The sequence below is a fragment of the Anabrus simplex genome, chromosome 5, assembly GCF_040414725.1.
Source record: "Anabrus simplex isolate iqAnaSimp1 chromosome 5, ASM4041472v1, whole genome shotgun sequence".
Taxonomy (NCBI): Eukaryota; Metazoa; Arthropoda; class Insecta; order Orthoptera; family Tettigoniidae; genus Anabrus; species Anabrus simplex.
Genome location: NC_090269.1, coordinates 166,762,337 through 166,778,891, shown reverse-complemented (window position 1 = coordinate 166,778,891; position 16,555 = coordinate 166,762,337). Strand labels below are relative to the sequence as shown.

Here is a 16,555-nt window from a genome sequence, read left to right as displayed (position 1 = left end):
GTACTCCTCTACTGGAGAAACTCAGAACCTTATAAACTGAATTAATTCTACCATTTATCTGAAGATGTCACTGTGTTAATTTCGAATTGTTTTTGTTTACTAATTATCAAGAAGTGTGGACATTCTCTCACAGATGTCTCTACCAAAAACTATGATCATGCACCCTGGTGCGAAGTGAAAGAACTTTTCTTGAAGATATTTGGTATTCATAAGTTGTTGTCTTTACTAAATTTCGTTCTTTCATTTGTAGGTTGGCAATATAAATCTTTCTTTCTGCCTGTTTTAAATTAACCCAATCAGGATTTTCTGTAATTAATTTCCCTCCAATCACATGTTTCTTCTTCATTTTTGACTTGTAACTTTTAGCCGACTAATAAACGTCTGTGTGTGTGTCTTAATTATTCATGAAAGGTCTCGAATCTTCCGCGAGGGTATAAAAACTGCTGATTTTCTTGTCTCCCGGCCACTTCAACAACATCTAGCTTAGTGTATGGAAGTATAACAGGGGGCGGGTAGCGCCTCTTTATTCGAGCAGCAGCTCTTCAACAAGGTAATGGCCGTTTAACATATTTCTTTTTCCTTGCTAGCTCAGCAGTTTAACCCGCGGGGCAGGTCCGAAGCCTTTAATATGTAACCTTTAACTTAAAACATGTAAATCTTTTTCCATTTTTGTAAAACTTCATATATCTTTAAATGTAAATCGGGAATAGAGAGTGCTTTATCATCTCGAGCTCCCCTTCATTTTGACTTGAGGTGACTGTGTTTTCGTAACTGATTTTCTAATCTTTCCTAATGTGTTAAAATTTTTCTTATACAAGTCACCTATATAGTGTGGGATTAGCCCATTTTTGACTTGTAACTTTTAGCCGACTAATAAACGTCTGTGGGTGTGTCTTAGCTTAGCGCCACGTAGGTTTTAACAAGCCTTCATGTAGGTGTGCAAGTACTTGCCTCCATACAACCTTGTAATTTGGGCCATTAATTTAACCTGTTTTGTTTTCCTTTCTGCGAAGGCCCAGTAGATTGGGTATGAGATACTCCTGTTTAATTCTTGTAAGTTGTGGCAAGCGATCGCAATGTAGGGTATGGCCTTGAATAAGCTTGAAAGATTGAGAGCGGATCAGCTCTTTCTGGTATTTTGAAAGGTGCCTCGGGGAGGCGTGACATTTTGATTACTAGGAGCAAGTGCCCCATTGTATTGAGGGAATTTCTGCCCAAAATACGTGGTTGTGAGCTGAGAGCTCAGATTGTTAAGCTTTGGGGCTCATAGCCCAGGATTTTTAAAGACCCCTTAACTTGTACTTTCGTTTGTAAAATTACATTGTACCTGATATTTTTTTTGTTATTTCACCTAGTGAAAATTGTTCAACCTTGTTGTCTATTGAAAATATAACCTTTATTTAAATTTTAAATTCATCTTTCGGACTTGTATTTAGACCCATTCCAGCCCACACCTTCTTTCACCTCTGCTGATCCACCAAAACACGGTAACAATTATCATAGTCATTATTGTTAGTAATATCATAATTAGTGTATGCTGCTTTCGTAAAACGAGAATTTAGTTCATCAAGTAGTATACTGGGTGCCTGCTTGGTCAGGCTGCGACCTATACCCATCTGATGCAAACGTTTCCATATTAGTGCTGAACTTCGTCTGTTTGTTATCTCTTGAATATATTTATACTTGCTGTTACGAATTAATTGCTTAACTTGATTTTGAAGAATGTGGTAATTTTCGAAATCAATAGTGCTTTCAGTTCGCCTAAGTCGCCTATACCATGCATCATGATTTGCCATGACCGACTTAATTTCATTTGTCAGCCAAGGGAACTAAGGGGGAGAAATTTGAATTTGCTTCTTCGGAGCGTGTTTGTCATACAGTCCTAATATTAAAGAGTTCAGTCTGTCGACAATGAAGAGGGATAGGGTCAATGACATCACAGACATGCTGTTCGGTATAAATAATTGACTCATTTATGTTACCTATTGTCAACAGAAAAATTCAAACTACTCACCCTAGTTGTTTCATAAGCACCTCCAGAAATATTTACACAATCACTCTCGCACACACTATCACTTTCACATACACAAACATTATACGCTATTATATCACTCATTGTTATTTTCCCAATCAATCTCGTCGCTCACATAAGGCTTATTAATTGTGCCATGCTGCTAACAAACATTTTCTGTCCATTGTCTTTCAAAACAACAATGCGGCAGTCCTGTGTCCACACCCGTCGGAGCCCAAAGTGATCACGTGCCCTGTTTAAAATAGTTTTTCTGATACATGTCAGGGATTCTGTCAGTAGAAGGTCAGTTCCTTTTAACAGCCGCTTAGCCCTCCAAACTCTGTTCCGGTCATGATAACGCACGAACTTAATGATTATAGGGCGCTTACACGTAGCAACAACCTGAGCTGTGGTTTGTTTTAGCACCCCTTATGTCTTTCAGCTCACTAGACACCCTTTCTTGGAACTGGGAGAACTCAGCCTTTAGCAGCTGCAGCTCTTCCGCGCGGCAGGTGCAGCTTGAGACAAGTTCCAAGCAGCCTTGGAAGTCCTTCATAACATTTTCAATAGACGCTACACGACGAATAGCTTCTTTAGCGCACATACTGAAAGATGCTTCAGGTCAATGACAGATTAGTTACACTGAGAATGTCACAAATGGCACTTGTTGGCTGTTAATCTTGCTAATTGACGAGATTTACTGGAGAGGTGTTTCACACAACAGCAGCAGTTGGCGCCAAGTTCAAGTAAGTCAAAGGTACTTAAACTGAAAACCAGGGATAGAGGGTGCATTACCCTCTCGAGTTCCACTTCAATTAGTCTAGAGGTGACTACGATTTTGTAACTGTTTTCCCTATTGTAAATTGTAACTTAACTTGTCCATCTAGTCACCTCAGTAGTTTAGGATTAGCCTCTGCATCGTTGGGCCACAAGCCCAAGTAAGGTTTTTGTACTGGGAGGTACACCCCAACACCGCGCATTTAAATCTCGCGCCTAAAAAACTTGAAATTAGACCTATTTAAAACTTGACTCAGAAGATGTCACTACTGTAATTCAACGTAATTTTGTTATTGTGAAGTTTCCAGTACTGTGTGAATTTCAACTTGTTTTTGTTTCCCGTTCATCAAGAAGTTTGGACATTCTCTCATAGATGTCACTGCCAGAGATCATGCACCCTGGTGCGAAGTGAAAGAACTTTTTTGAAGAAGTTTTGTATTCATAAGTTTTTTTTACCAATTCATGTTCATTTATTTTTGGGTTGGCAATATTTATCTTTTCTTTCCGCCAGTCCCTAATTTTTTTAATTAATTTCCAACCAATCCCGTATTTCTTCTTCGATTCGGTATGTAACTTTTAAATTCTCTAATAAAATTGAGAGGGTGTGGCTAGTTTATTCATGAAAGGTCTTGAACCTTCCCCGAAGGTTTATAAACTATGAATTTTCACGTCTCTTGGCCAATTGATCGTCATCTAACTTAGTGTGTGTGTGTGTCAAGCAGAAGGCGGGAGGCGCCTCTTTCATCAGGCAGCAGTTCTTCAACAAGGTAATGGCAATCTAACATCTTACTTTTTTGCTAGCTGAGGGAAAGGTCCGAAACCTTAACTATGTAACCAATTTCTCTAAAATGTAAGTTCTGCCGGCTAATGTAAAAATTTCATAAAATCTCTAACTGTAATTCGGGGATAGAGAGTGATATACCCTCTTGAGCTCCCCTTCACATTGGTTTGAGGTGACTACGTTTTGTAACTGGTTTTCTTCCTTTCCGTAATGTCTTAAATTATTCTTATACAAGTCACCTCCATAGTTTGGGAATAGCCCCTGTTTCATCGGCCTAATGCCCCTTAGGTTTTCAGACGTCATATCTTGGAGTGCAGATACACACCTCCATTCTCTCTGTGTTTCGGGCCATTTACTTAATATGTTCTTTTCTACTACGGCCTGATAGGTTGGGTACTAGATACCTCTGTTTCAAATTTTGTAAGTTGTGCCTTGATGGCAAGTAATTGTAATTTTCTGATATTGCCTTGAATAGGCTTTGGAACTGAGAGCATGTTAGCTCTTTTTCTAGTGTTGTAAAAGAGCCTCTGGGAGGCCTGATATTGTAATTGCTGGAGCAAGGGCTCCATGGATTAGGGGATTTCTGCCCTTAAGTAAAGTTGTGATCTTTGTAAAGTTGAGCGTATAGCTCAGGAATTGTAAAGTGAGGGTTTGAAGCCCAAGATCTCTTTATACCACCAATCTAGTCTTTCCTAGACTTGTTTATTGCTACTGGTACCTGTTACATTGTTATTTGTTGAATTTTGAAATTAAAATATATATATATATATATATATATATATACTGTATATGTATATATATATATATATATATATAAAACTTTTGTTACAGTTTTAAATTAACTTTGATTTTGTAGTTAGACCCATTCACCCCAGCACCTTCTTTCACCTCTGATGGTCCACGGGTATCCCCGTAACAGTTTTAATCTTTGATTTCAAGGAGTGCAAGTGTCCTCCTCCATACATTTTATTTTTGGGCCAGTAATTTAACCTGTACTTTTTCACGAAGGACCGGTAGAATGGGTACTCGACACCCCTGGTGTAAACTAAAATGTAATTGATATGGTCTTGTAAGTTGTAGGTTGTGCCTAGAGAGGCCTGAAAGTGTGCTTTTACTGAGCAAAGACGCTCTAATCCGAATTGTAAAAATTAATGGTTGCCTTGAAGAGGCTGTAAGGGTTTGGGAGCGTAGTCTCCTTGGTAGAATTGTGGAGCATTGAGGCTCTCTTCTTCAAATCTATATCTATAAAATGAGAGTTTTGTCCGTACATTGCTCAGAATTTAAAAAGAATGAAATATCCGTATCGGTCATGTCCAAAGTAACACGGAAATGCAATTTTTACTTTTCCGTAATTTCTGTCTGTCCGTCTATATGTACATACACGCATCACGAGGAAACGGCCGAAGAGAATTTAATGAAAATCGGTATGTGAACTCGAGGGATGATCCACTACAATCTAGGCTATAAATAATTTTACTCACGCTGAGTGAAATAGTAGTTTAGGGGAAGGCCTAAAATATAAATTCTTAATATTTATATTATTAGTGGTCCTATCGATGAATACTACGTAACGAAAGTTATGAAGAATTAAATTTCTGATCATTTATGCCATATATTGTTACCGTACCGGATTTGATAACACAGATATTCATGAATTTGTATTTTTGTTGCCAAGTCCACATCAATGCCGAGCTACGAGAGAATGGGTTAACAGAATTTAATGAAAGTCGGATGAAATTGTTGTTTAGGGGAAGGCGCATTAAATTTAATTTTTAATTACCTATGTTATTGGTCCTATCGAAAAGTACTGCAGAACAAAAGCTATAGAGAATACAATTCGAACATTTATATTTTATTCAGTTTTACCGTACCAACTATGATAAGAGTGGTATTTCGGAGTCAGAAGAAAACTACATGTGAAGGCCTACAATACTGAAAGCTCATAACATTGATCAACAATAACATTATATTGACCATTGTTTGTGTTGATGTTCTTTGTCTGTTATACTGCCGCTCAACTCTGATAGATGGGATTACTGCTGCATACTGAGTATAACAGCCTGACTGAATATTGGCGGGAAATAGCTGCGGAGTTGCAAAACTTTCTTCTTTAGCATGCCATTCCACTGGTCCATACATTTTCTGATACTACCGGTACGTAACAGACTGGTTCATCCATCCATAGAGTTAGTAAATGAATCACTAGAGGTAGCATTGGCGCCACTGTCTACGAGGGAAACACTGTAGCGAGCGGAGCATGTTGAAATCGCAGTGGCAAAAAGCTCACTCCGCTGCACTCATCAATGTAAATTGGGGACTTTTAGTGGATATAGATAAGGTTTAAAATTATTACATGTAAATATTCTCAGATACTACAGTATACTTGTGATGCTTCTTTCTGGTAAAAAAGAAAACCCAAAGAGCATGAATACAGGAATAAATGCATAATATTAGAGGACGGTGTTCAGGCGCAGTTTAGTAACACAAAATCAATTTACTGTTCATATTAAGTCTTCTAACAACATACGTTTAGGAGGAGGGCTCGTATATTTCACTATTTTTTGTGTAAATGACCAGAAATTTGGTATAATTCTGCCCAACGACCGAAAATGTCCTGTCTCGTACGAAGCGGATGAGCGAGTTTTTAGGCCTAAAAACGTTGGCGAGATTTTGGGGTAGATTAGAGAAAACATTATCATCGCCAGTTTAGACCCTAGCTTTCTGAGCCCAAGTTCGCAAGTTCGAACCTGGCTCAGTCCGATGAAACTTGAAGGTGCTCAAATAAGTCAGCCTCTTGTAATAGATTTAGCGGCACATGAAAGAACTCTCGTGGGAAAAAATTCTGACATCTCCGAAAACCGTGCAAGTACTTAGTGGGACGTAAAACCATTATTATTATCATCATCATCATCATCATCATCATCATCATCATCATTATTGTCGTCGATGTTTTCTAAACGCGATTAGAAATTAAAATATAACACTTGAGATTTCAGCCTACTGTGGAGATTTTATATAGCTTTTCCTGAAATGTATGATTTGCTATTTGCTTTACGTCGCACCAACACAGATGGGTCTTTTGGCGACGATGGGATTGGAAAGGCCTAGAAATGGGAAGGAAGCGGCCGTGGCCTTAATTAAGGTACAGCCCCAGTATTTGCCTGGTGTGAAAATGGGAAACCACGGAAAACCATCTTCAAGGCTGCCGACAGTGGGGTTCGAACCCACTATCTCCCGAATACTGGATACTGGCCGCACTTAAGCGACTGCAGCTATCGAGCTCGGTGAAATGTATGATTTGCTTTAATATTTTAACTTGTAAAAATGATTTCCGTTAATGGAAAGGGAGAGTGGTAAATTATATGATTGAAGAGAATTGAAAAAAATACAATATTTTTTACAATTTGATTTACATCGCACCGACACAGACAGGCCTTACGGCGATGATGGCTTAGGAAAGGACTAGGAGTGGGAAGGAAGCGCCCGCGGGCTTAATTAAGCCACAGCCCCAGCAATTACCTGATGTGAAAATGGGATCCACGGATAACCCTCTTCGGGACTGCTGACAGTGTTGTTCAAACCCACTATCTCCTGAATGCCAGCTGACAGCATCTATCATCTGATGGCCAAGCAGGCATCAATCTTTGATAATGAGACAAAGTCTCTCATAAGTGCATTGGCACTGGCGGTGGCTACAATTAGCCTACGCAGTGGCCTCCACGGTATGCACTAGCTAGCGTCTTGGTAGGTGTGCTAGGTACCAACTGATGAGCCCGGCCTAGCACACGAGGGCGAAACGCTGGCAACCAGGAATGAGTTAGCTGGAAAATTTATAATGTCCAATAACGGACCATTTATATTGGTATTATAAATTTACTCATTCAGAACAATTATTTCAGATTCCCTATGGGAATCAACATCTATCATATTCAGAAGATGTCACCAAGTGTTTTTTATTTGCCTTTGTTTTTCAATGATTAAGAAGTGTGGACAATCTCTACCAGATGTCTCTACCCTAAACTATGGTAATACACTCTTGTGCAATGGAATGAACTTTCTTGAAGAAATATTGTATTCCTAAGTTTTGCTTTTACTAAATTTTGTTCTGTGGTTTGTGGGTTGGCAATATAAATCCTTTCTTTCTGCCTGTCTTGAATGTAACCAATCAGGAATTTATGTAATTAATTTCCCACCAATAAGGTGTTTCTTCCTCGTCTTGTGTATTAGTTTTTGCTGTTATCCAATAAAAGTTTGGGGGCGGGTTGTTATCATTCATGAAAGGCCTCGAACTTTCCACGAGGGTATAAAAACTGCTGATTTTCTTGTCTCAGGGCCACTTCAGTAACATCTTTCTTAGTGTGTGCATATGTAGCAGGGGGCGGGACGCGCCTCTTTCTTCGGGCAACAGATCTCCAACAAGGTAATGGCCTGTTAACATCTTTATTCCTTGCTAGCTCAGCAGTTTAACTCTCGGAGAAGGTTCGAATCCCTTAATATGTAACCCATCTTTTAAAATGTAAATTCCTTTTCTGCCGATGTAAAATCTACAAATATCTTTTACTGTAAAGCGGGATAGAGAGTGGTTCACCTCTCGAACTCCCCTTCATTTTGAAAAGGAGGTGACTACGTTTCCATAACCGTTCTTCTCTTCTTTAATGTAGTAAAGTTTTCTCAAACGGGTCACCTCCCTAGCTTGGGATTAGCCCCGTGTTTCGGCCTAGAGCCACTTAGGTTTTAAAAGTGTATTTAGGAGTGCAAATTTACGCCACCAATCCCTTCTGTACTTTGGGCCAGTAACTTAACCTGATGTTTTGTTTTCTTCATGCGAAGGCCCGGTAGGTTGGGTATTAAATACCCCTGTTTTGTATGCCTTGATGGCAGTTTGGATAAGAGTCTGTTATTGCCTTGATAGGCTTGAAAGATCGAGAGCGGCTCAGCTCTTTATGGTGTTGTGGTAAAAGTGCCTTAGAGAGGCTTGAGGTTAATAGCTGGGAGCAAGTGCTCCTTGTACTTAGGGGTTTTCTGCCCTTTAGCAATTGTGGTTGTGAGCTGAGAGCTCAGAAATTAAACTTAGGGCTCGAAGCCCAAATCTTGTAACGAACTGTAATTTGTTAATTTGTTGATCTGCTACTTGGTACCTGTAATACTTTATTATTTGTTGATTTCTGAAAAGAAAATATAACCTTGTTAAAGTTTTAAATTAACTTTAATTTTGTAGTTGAGACCTATTCCAGCCCGCACCTTCTTTCACCTCTAACTACCACGGATATCTCCATAACAATAACCATAATTTTAAAGTTTTAAATCTATCTTCTGATTGTCCTATCTTGACCCATTTATACCCGCACCTTCTTTCACCTCTGTAAACCACAGAAATTCGGATAAATTTTTTCAAATATTCGGTGGAGTCTGAGAAAGGTTCTTATGAAGATAAAAATAGGAAAAACGTAAGAAAAAACCATAATCGCTGAATGTGTTGCTAAGTGCAAAAATCGAAAATGGCTGGACCAATTCAACTAATTTTTTTACCAATTCGGCTATTTTTTTAAAACTATTCGTTGAAGTCTGAGTAAGGTTCTTATGAAGAGAAATATAGGAAAAAAATTGTCCACTAAAACATAAAACAATTTCTTTTTCCCATTCAAACTGTTCCTAGTTGCCAATTCAAACATTTAATTGCATGGGAATTGTTATAGTTGGAGACCTTTGCCTACCCTAACTGTTAAAACATGTCCTATTCATTTACAGATACAGGGCCAAATACATCACCGAGCAGGTTCAAAAGAAACTATGTGTTCAAGGGAAGAATTTATACAGGAACAGGTGGGCCAACATGCAAGACGATTCAAAGCACCAACAATTGATGAAGTTGCCATTGTTATAACTGTAGACCTTGCCTACCGTGATCATTTGTAAATCTTCGCTTCTCAACCAACAAACAAGTTCATTGATTTATCTATGGTTGATTGCTTTATTTTATATAGGCTCTACTCATTTCAAGAGTCATGCCACCTATAAGGCGCGCGCAGAGCAATTTTGGTTGAAGAACTTGAAATGCAACAAACCAAGGTAACGTTCTGTCAAATCGGATTGCACAGCAACATCAAGAGCGAAATGAAATTGAAAGGATTCATGTAACAAAAAAACTTGCAGAATGCGTCATTCAGCTAATAATCTTGCAAGTTTCAGTTATGTTTCAATTTACTACAGTGCCTACCAAGGTGTTGCTATTGGATCTATGAAATCACAATCAGTTTGCCCACATTGTAAGGCACTGAAAAACAAAAATGAAGCCAATGGATTGTGTTGCGCAAATGGCAAAGTGAAATTAGTGCCACTGATTCCACCATAAGATCCACTGTACTCATTAGTTTCAAGAACAGGAACAGATTCCATACATTTCCTTACAAATATCCAAAAATATAACAACTGCTTCAAAATTTCTTCATTTGGGGCAACAAATGTAGTTCAGGACAATTTCATGCTAACTTTCAAGGTGACATATAATAAGCAGACTTATCCCCCATATTGCTTTATTTTATTTTATAGTTTTTGTGACAAAAGTTATAAAAAAGAACTGTCATTTTAATTTACAGATACAAGGCCAAATATATCACTGAGCAGGTTCACTGCTGCCAGTGTCAGATGGCAACTACAAATTCCTGCAAATTTATTTCATGGGCAATTCAACACAAGAAATTAATCTGCGTTGTGCACATAACAGTTCAGTGAAGAGCACTATTGTAGAACAATTACAATCTTTCTTTCATCAACACAATCAGTTGATTACATTGTTCAAAACTGCACTGGATCTCATGCCATCTGATAATCACAAAATTGTAATCAGAGCTGATAAAACGCCTGTGGGCCAACAAGCAAAATGTTTCAATGCATGAACAATTGTGAAGTTGCCACTGTTATAGTTGGAAAAATTTGGAAGCCTGTGAGACTATTTTACATCACTGGAGTGATCAGTTACAGCATGTGTATGAAACACACCGCTCATATGATGCGCTACAATATCCCATCCTATTTTAGTAAGGTGAAGATGGTTATCACTTCACGATCAACATGATAAATCCCCTTACAGGTAATTAAAAATCTGCTTTAGTAATGGAGATTTTGTGTCACCTACTATATGTATTATGTGCAGGTTCAATTACTGTCATTAAAACAATAATTTATTTACAGGTGCTCAAACCAACAAAAAAGTCAGTTCAATGAAGTATTATTGGTTTGTGAAAATGAAAACAACCACATCTTGAAATGTCAGCAATTATTTCACCAATATACTGTTAATATGTATGTCAAAAATGAAACAGAGTGATTGACATTCATGAGATTGAACCAGAGCAAACTCCATTCTGAAGAGTATATTCAAATTCGAGATTTGATTAATACTCATGGAAATGCAGAGAATGTAGGCAGGATGACAATTCTTCCAGCAACATACATCGGAAGTCCTAAACATATGCATGGATATGCTCAAGATGCCATGTCGTATGATCGTCATTATGACACAGCAGATTTACTTATCACATTCACGTGCAATCTGCAGTAGATAGAAATCAAAGAAGAGTTATTCCCTGGCCAAATCAACCACTGATCGCCATGCCATTACGGCAAGAGTCTTCAAACAAATGTTGAAACCTTTAATGGATTGTGTACCGGGCAGTACACCTCCACGCCGCTAGTTCAAATATTGCGCCAATCGAAACTCCTCTACAGGAGAAAGCCTGAACTTTAAAAAACTGTATAAACTCGACAGTTTCTCAGAAGATGGCTCTGTGTGAATTTTGAAGTGTTTTGTTGATCATTGATCAAGAAGTGTGGACGTTCTCTACCAGATGTCTCTACATAAAAACTATGATTATGCACTCTGGTGCGAAGGAATGAACTTTCCTGGGGAAATTTTTTATTCATAAGTTTTGTCCTTACTATATTTTGTTCTGTTATCTTTGTGTTGGCAATATTAATCATTTCTATCCACCTGTTTTGAATTTAGGCAATCCCGAATTTCTTTAATTAATTATCAGCCAATCATGTATGTCTTCTTCGATATGGATATGTAGCTCTAAGCTATCCAATAAAGTTGAGGGGGTGTGTCTACTCATTTTGAAAGGTATCGAATTTTCCACGAGGGTATAAAAACTGCTGATTTTCTTGTCCCGGGGCCACTAGTATAACATCTAACTCAGTGTGTGGATATATAGCAGGAGGCGGGAAGCGCCTCTTTCTTCAAGCAGCAGCTCTCCCAGCTCTTCAACAAGGTAATGGCCTGTTAACATCTTTATTTCTTGCTAGCTCAGCAGTTTAACTCTCGGGGAGGGTTCGAAACCTTTAATATGTAACCTACCACTTTTAAAATGTAAATTCCTCTTCTGTCTATGTAAAAACTACAAATCTCTTTAACTGTAAAGTGGGGATAGAGAGTGCTCTTCCCTCTCGAGCTCCCCTTCATTTTGAAATTGAGGTGACTACGTTTTCATGACCGTTTCCACGCTTCCTTAATGTATTACAGTTTTCTCATACGGGTCACCTCCCTAGCTTGGGATTAGCCCCTGTGTATCGGCCTAGAGCCATTTAGGTTTTAAAAAGTGTATTTGGAGTGCAAGTTCACGCCTCCAGTCCTCTCTGTACTTTGGGCCATTAACTTAACCTGATGTTTTATTTTCATTGCGAAGGCCCTGTAGGTTGGGTATTAAATACCCCTGTTTCTTTGTGTGCCTTGTGGGCAGACAGAAGTGAAATTCGTTGTGGCCTTTGACAGGCTTGAACTTTGAGAGTGGGTCTGCTCTTTCCTAAATTTGATTTCTGTGTGCCTCTAGGAGGCTTAACATTGTAATTAGGAGCAAGTGCTCCTTGGCATGATCGGGTTTTCTGCCCCTTTGTTCGATTTTGTACCTTTGTAAAGTTGGGCTAATAGCTCAAGGATTGTCATTGTGGGGCTCGAAGCCCAGTCCTTGTAATAATCCCCTAACACTTGTAATTTCTTTGTATCTGATTTTGGCTTGTTGTTGACTTGTTAAGTTTTCAAATTCTATGTTACCATTGATAAGTTTTGAAAATATAACATTTGTTGAAATTTTAATTCATCTTTCGAACTTGTAGTTAGACCCATTCCAGACCGCACCTTCTTTCACCTCTGCCTTCCACGGATAACTCTGTAACAGATTGTATTGTGAAACATAGAGTGTTTGGCGAGATGCGCTGCTGGATGTATTCTGTGGAGTGGCAGAAACGTGATGTACAAGTAGATCCAGGCTTGACGAGGTAGTTATTAAAAACATGATTCAAACGAAATTCACTGTGTATGCTGGATTATAAATGTTCGAAGCATTATCCACGCACATTAATACCAGAAACAATTACCGGAAATGATCGTTATCCACTGTACCGTAACCGATCAAATGCAAACAATGCAGATCAACAATTGTCAAAGTGAATTAACAAGACTTTGAAATTGAAAACTGTTGTATTGTTCCATATTCACTGATCCTATGAAAGACTTACAAGAAACACATCAATGTTGAATCTTGCCATTCCGTTAAAACTATCAAATACATTTGTAAATATGTGACCAAAGGAAGTGACATGGTTGTGATTGGAATTAGTGCAGAGAATTCAAATGATGAAGTTACTCTATACCAAATGGGCTGCTACAGCTGGGCTGAGTGGCTCAGATGGTTAAGGCACTGACCTTCTAACCCCAACTTGGCAGGTTCGATCCTGGCTCAGTCTGGTGGTATTTGAAGGTGCTCAAATAGGACAGCCTCGTGTCGGTAGATTTACTGGCACGTAAAAGAACTCCTGCGCGACTAAATTATGGCACCTCGGCATCTCCGAAGACCGTAACAGTAGTTAGTGGGACGTAAAGCAAATAACATTATTGTAAATGGACTGCTATATTAACAGTAATGAAGCAATTTGGTGATCACTTAGCCATTAACTTCGAAAATGGACAAAGAGTATATTTCACAGCTGAGAACGCATTACAATGTGCTGTTGAACCACCATGTACAACCTTGATCAGTTTTTTTTTGAAATGTGTCAAAATGATGATTACACCCAAACACTGCTATACTCCAAAATGCCAAAATAATATACTTGGGATCAGTCCTCAAAGAAATTTCAACAACGGAAACAAGAAAACCCAGTTTCACCGATGCAATAGGTCAAATTTATTCAACCCATCCAAGCAACGATGAGTGGTTTTTTTTTTTTAAAGATTGCTATTGGTGAACGTTTGAGGCCCAACATTCACGAACTGTTAATGGTGAATTGTATGAGTCTTATAGAGATGCCCGTCTATATTTGCAACTGTTAGAAATACCCCCATTGGGCAAAAATTCAGAACAACTTACATTTTCCAGCGCACGCATCTAGGCACGATTACACTGTCATTTGTTTCGCTCACGTCTCGCGAAGGGCTTCATTGTGCGGTAGACAGAGTTGCCAACTGTTCATATAAAGAACTAGTCCTAGTGCAGCGGCACTACTTTTGAATTTACGAATCTTGTGACAAAGCCATTGGTCTGGATCAAGCACAGGGGGGCGTAAGCCCCCAGGTTAGAAGCCAAGAAGCGGCCCTAGGCCTCCAGTATCCACTTGTCCGGATTGGTTAGGGTAGGTTAGTGTCAAACCCACTGATCTGGATTGGTTAGACCATTGGTTTGGATCAAGGAAAGGGGGTCTGGGGGCGTAAGCCCCCAGGTTAGAAGCCGCGAAGCGGCCTTAGGCCTCTAGTGTCCCGCATGACACATTGATCCGCACTGGTTAGGGTAGGTTAGCGACAAAGCCATTGGTCTGGATCAAATTTCATTGCTTGGAGTGACGTCATATCCCATTGTCTCTCACCCAATGGAAATGCTGGTACATAGTTAGGCGATGGACTATGGCGCGTGATAAATTCTATTAAGTTATAAAAGCAAAATTACTTCTGGGGGATGGGGAGTGGGTTCTTAACTGTCACAGTGAACACATCTCTCCTCTACAAGGTAATCTACTTAAGATTTCCAACATATTACATCCTTATCATACGATAAAAGTAATGCAAGTCTTATTGAACTTCTACCGTACATGGATTCCATCACAGGGTTTGCAAGTTGAAGTCATTCCACGAGCCAAGAAACACGTGCTTTTGTGAATTCTGTTATAATCATTGTGATCGTTATCACGTCGTTAAGTGCAAAAAACGAGGTCACTCGTTGAGTTCTGTACGTCTGATTGTCTTTAATCAATGCATAATTTGTGCGCTATAATAATAATAATAATAATAATAATAATAATAAAAATACCTGTTCGAATTACACCAATCTGTTACTTAAGCACCAGAGAAGCCAGACCAGTATTTAGCAAACTGTAGATCAAGAAGGTCAGTAGGCTAAAATAGAAGGAGAACAGTTCATTATTTCTACATAACCTACCTTTCTTTAAGACACGCAGCCAAGTATTCACTATTTTCTTGTGATTCTGTCTGTGATGAAGGCACCATGCAGACAGGGACTGGATGCTGTCCTGTGTATCTTTTAAGGCAAGTAGTCTCTTCTCGAACTGGACTTCATTGAAAGCGGACATGGTGCAAAAGTTTCAAGTAAACCTAATGTTGGTCTTTCCATCTAATAAATATGCACACATTTCTTTGCACACTTAACCACACACACAACAGTCCGACCACACGAGCATTGAAATAACCCTTCCCGCAATTTGTATCGTGCATGCCAAAGATAAATTGTCACTGATTTCACGACTTGGAAAAATAATAGAACATAACAAGAGACTCTTAAATTAACTCATTTTGCATTACATTATTATTAAACCTCAATGATAGGAACACGGCGATGTTCAATCACTTGCTTTCTGGTTCAGACGAGTACGACGAAAATTATTTGCTCACATTGTAAACCGGTACTCATAGAAGAATTTGGTAGATTACAGGAAATAAACCACTCACTTCAATTCTTCTTTTAAATTATGCTGTACAGAAAGAGATCACTTTATCACCAACATTCCAAGATTGCCGCTAAATATCGACATAGACCGCAGGCACGACGACGCTTTGTTATGCAAAGTATGCAAATTACTTATTGCAAAACAGTTTACGTGGGTATATTACACATGAGCTCTCATTCGAAGGAATAAAACAAGAAATAATGGCCATAAATCGCATAATCTTCACGACTCTGTTTGGAAAAAAAAAGGCATTCGTTTATCAACATCTCACATAGAAACTACTCCGCCATGTTTATGTTCAAAAGCTTTCAGAAACCTCCATGTTAGTAAACACAACGGCGTGATATTCATATTTTCTCTATGTAATAAACTGCAAAATCTCGATACACGCTAGCAAATGTTACTCTTAACTTTTTGTACTTATATAAATTGAAGGTTGAAGGTAACAATCCAGCAGCGTCAGGTATATTTCGAACGGAATGGGTACGTCCACCAATTCGTGACCAGGTCTTTTTCAGGTAATCTGTGGACCTGGCACCGCGTGGTACCAAATACAGTAGGTGGTACCAAACAAACCCAAGCTGTAAAAATATTATCCCATTACAAAATAAAGACGATCACAAGTTTTATTTATGCGATCCATTATGTTAGAAAACGATGTTCATTTCCATAATCAAATAAAAAAACAGGGTTGACATGCCTGAGATTGCAAAGGCATATAGGCCTAGGCATAGCAAGTAAAGCCGGTTTTAATAAGTTATACACAATAATTCTATACACGTGGACTATGAACAATCGCGCATTTAAATAGCATACACATAATCCTTTTTGTTGTTAGCCCGGTACCTTGGCTGAATGATAAGCGTAGTGGCCTTCAGTTCATAGTCCGAGGATTTTAGTCAAGTTGTGTCGTGTCGAGGACTGGGTTTTGTGTTCATCTTAATCACAGACATATACTATAGGTCAGGCTATGTGTATGCGTTCTTAATACACACATTAATTCTTACGTGCATCACATTACAATAGATCTCTTC

General features: G+C 38.7%; 1 protein-coding gene across 3 annotated transcripts in view; it reads right to left on the bottom strand.

Moving 5' to 3' along the window:
• Positions 1-15,915, bottom strand: part of LOC136873871 (uncharacterized) — a 615,800-nt gene extending 599,885 nt beyond the window's left edge. For all 3 annotated transcript variants that reach the window (XM_067147177.2, XM_067147176.2, XM_067147175.2), the window contains exon 1: positions 14,996-15,915. In XM_067147177.2, the coding sequence (XP_067003278.2) occupies positions 14,996-15,146 (151 nt within the window). In that variant the 5' untranslated portion in view covers positions 15,147-15,915. The remainder of the gene's footprint in view (positions 1-14,995) is intronic.
• Positions 15,916-16,555: the final 640 nt, after the last annotated feature.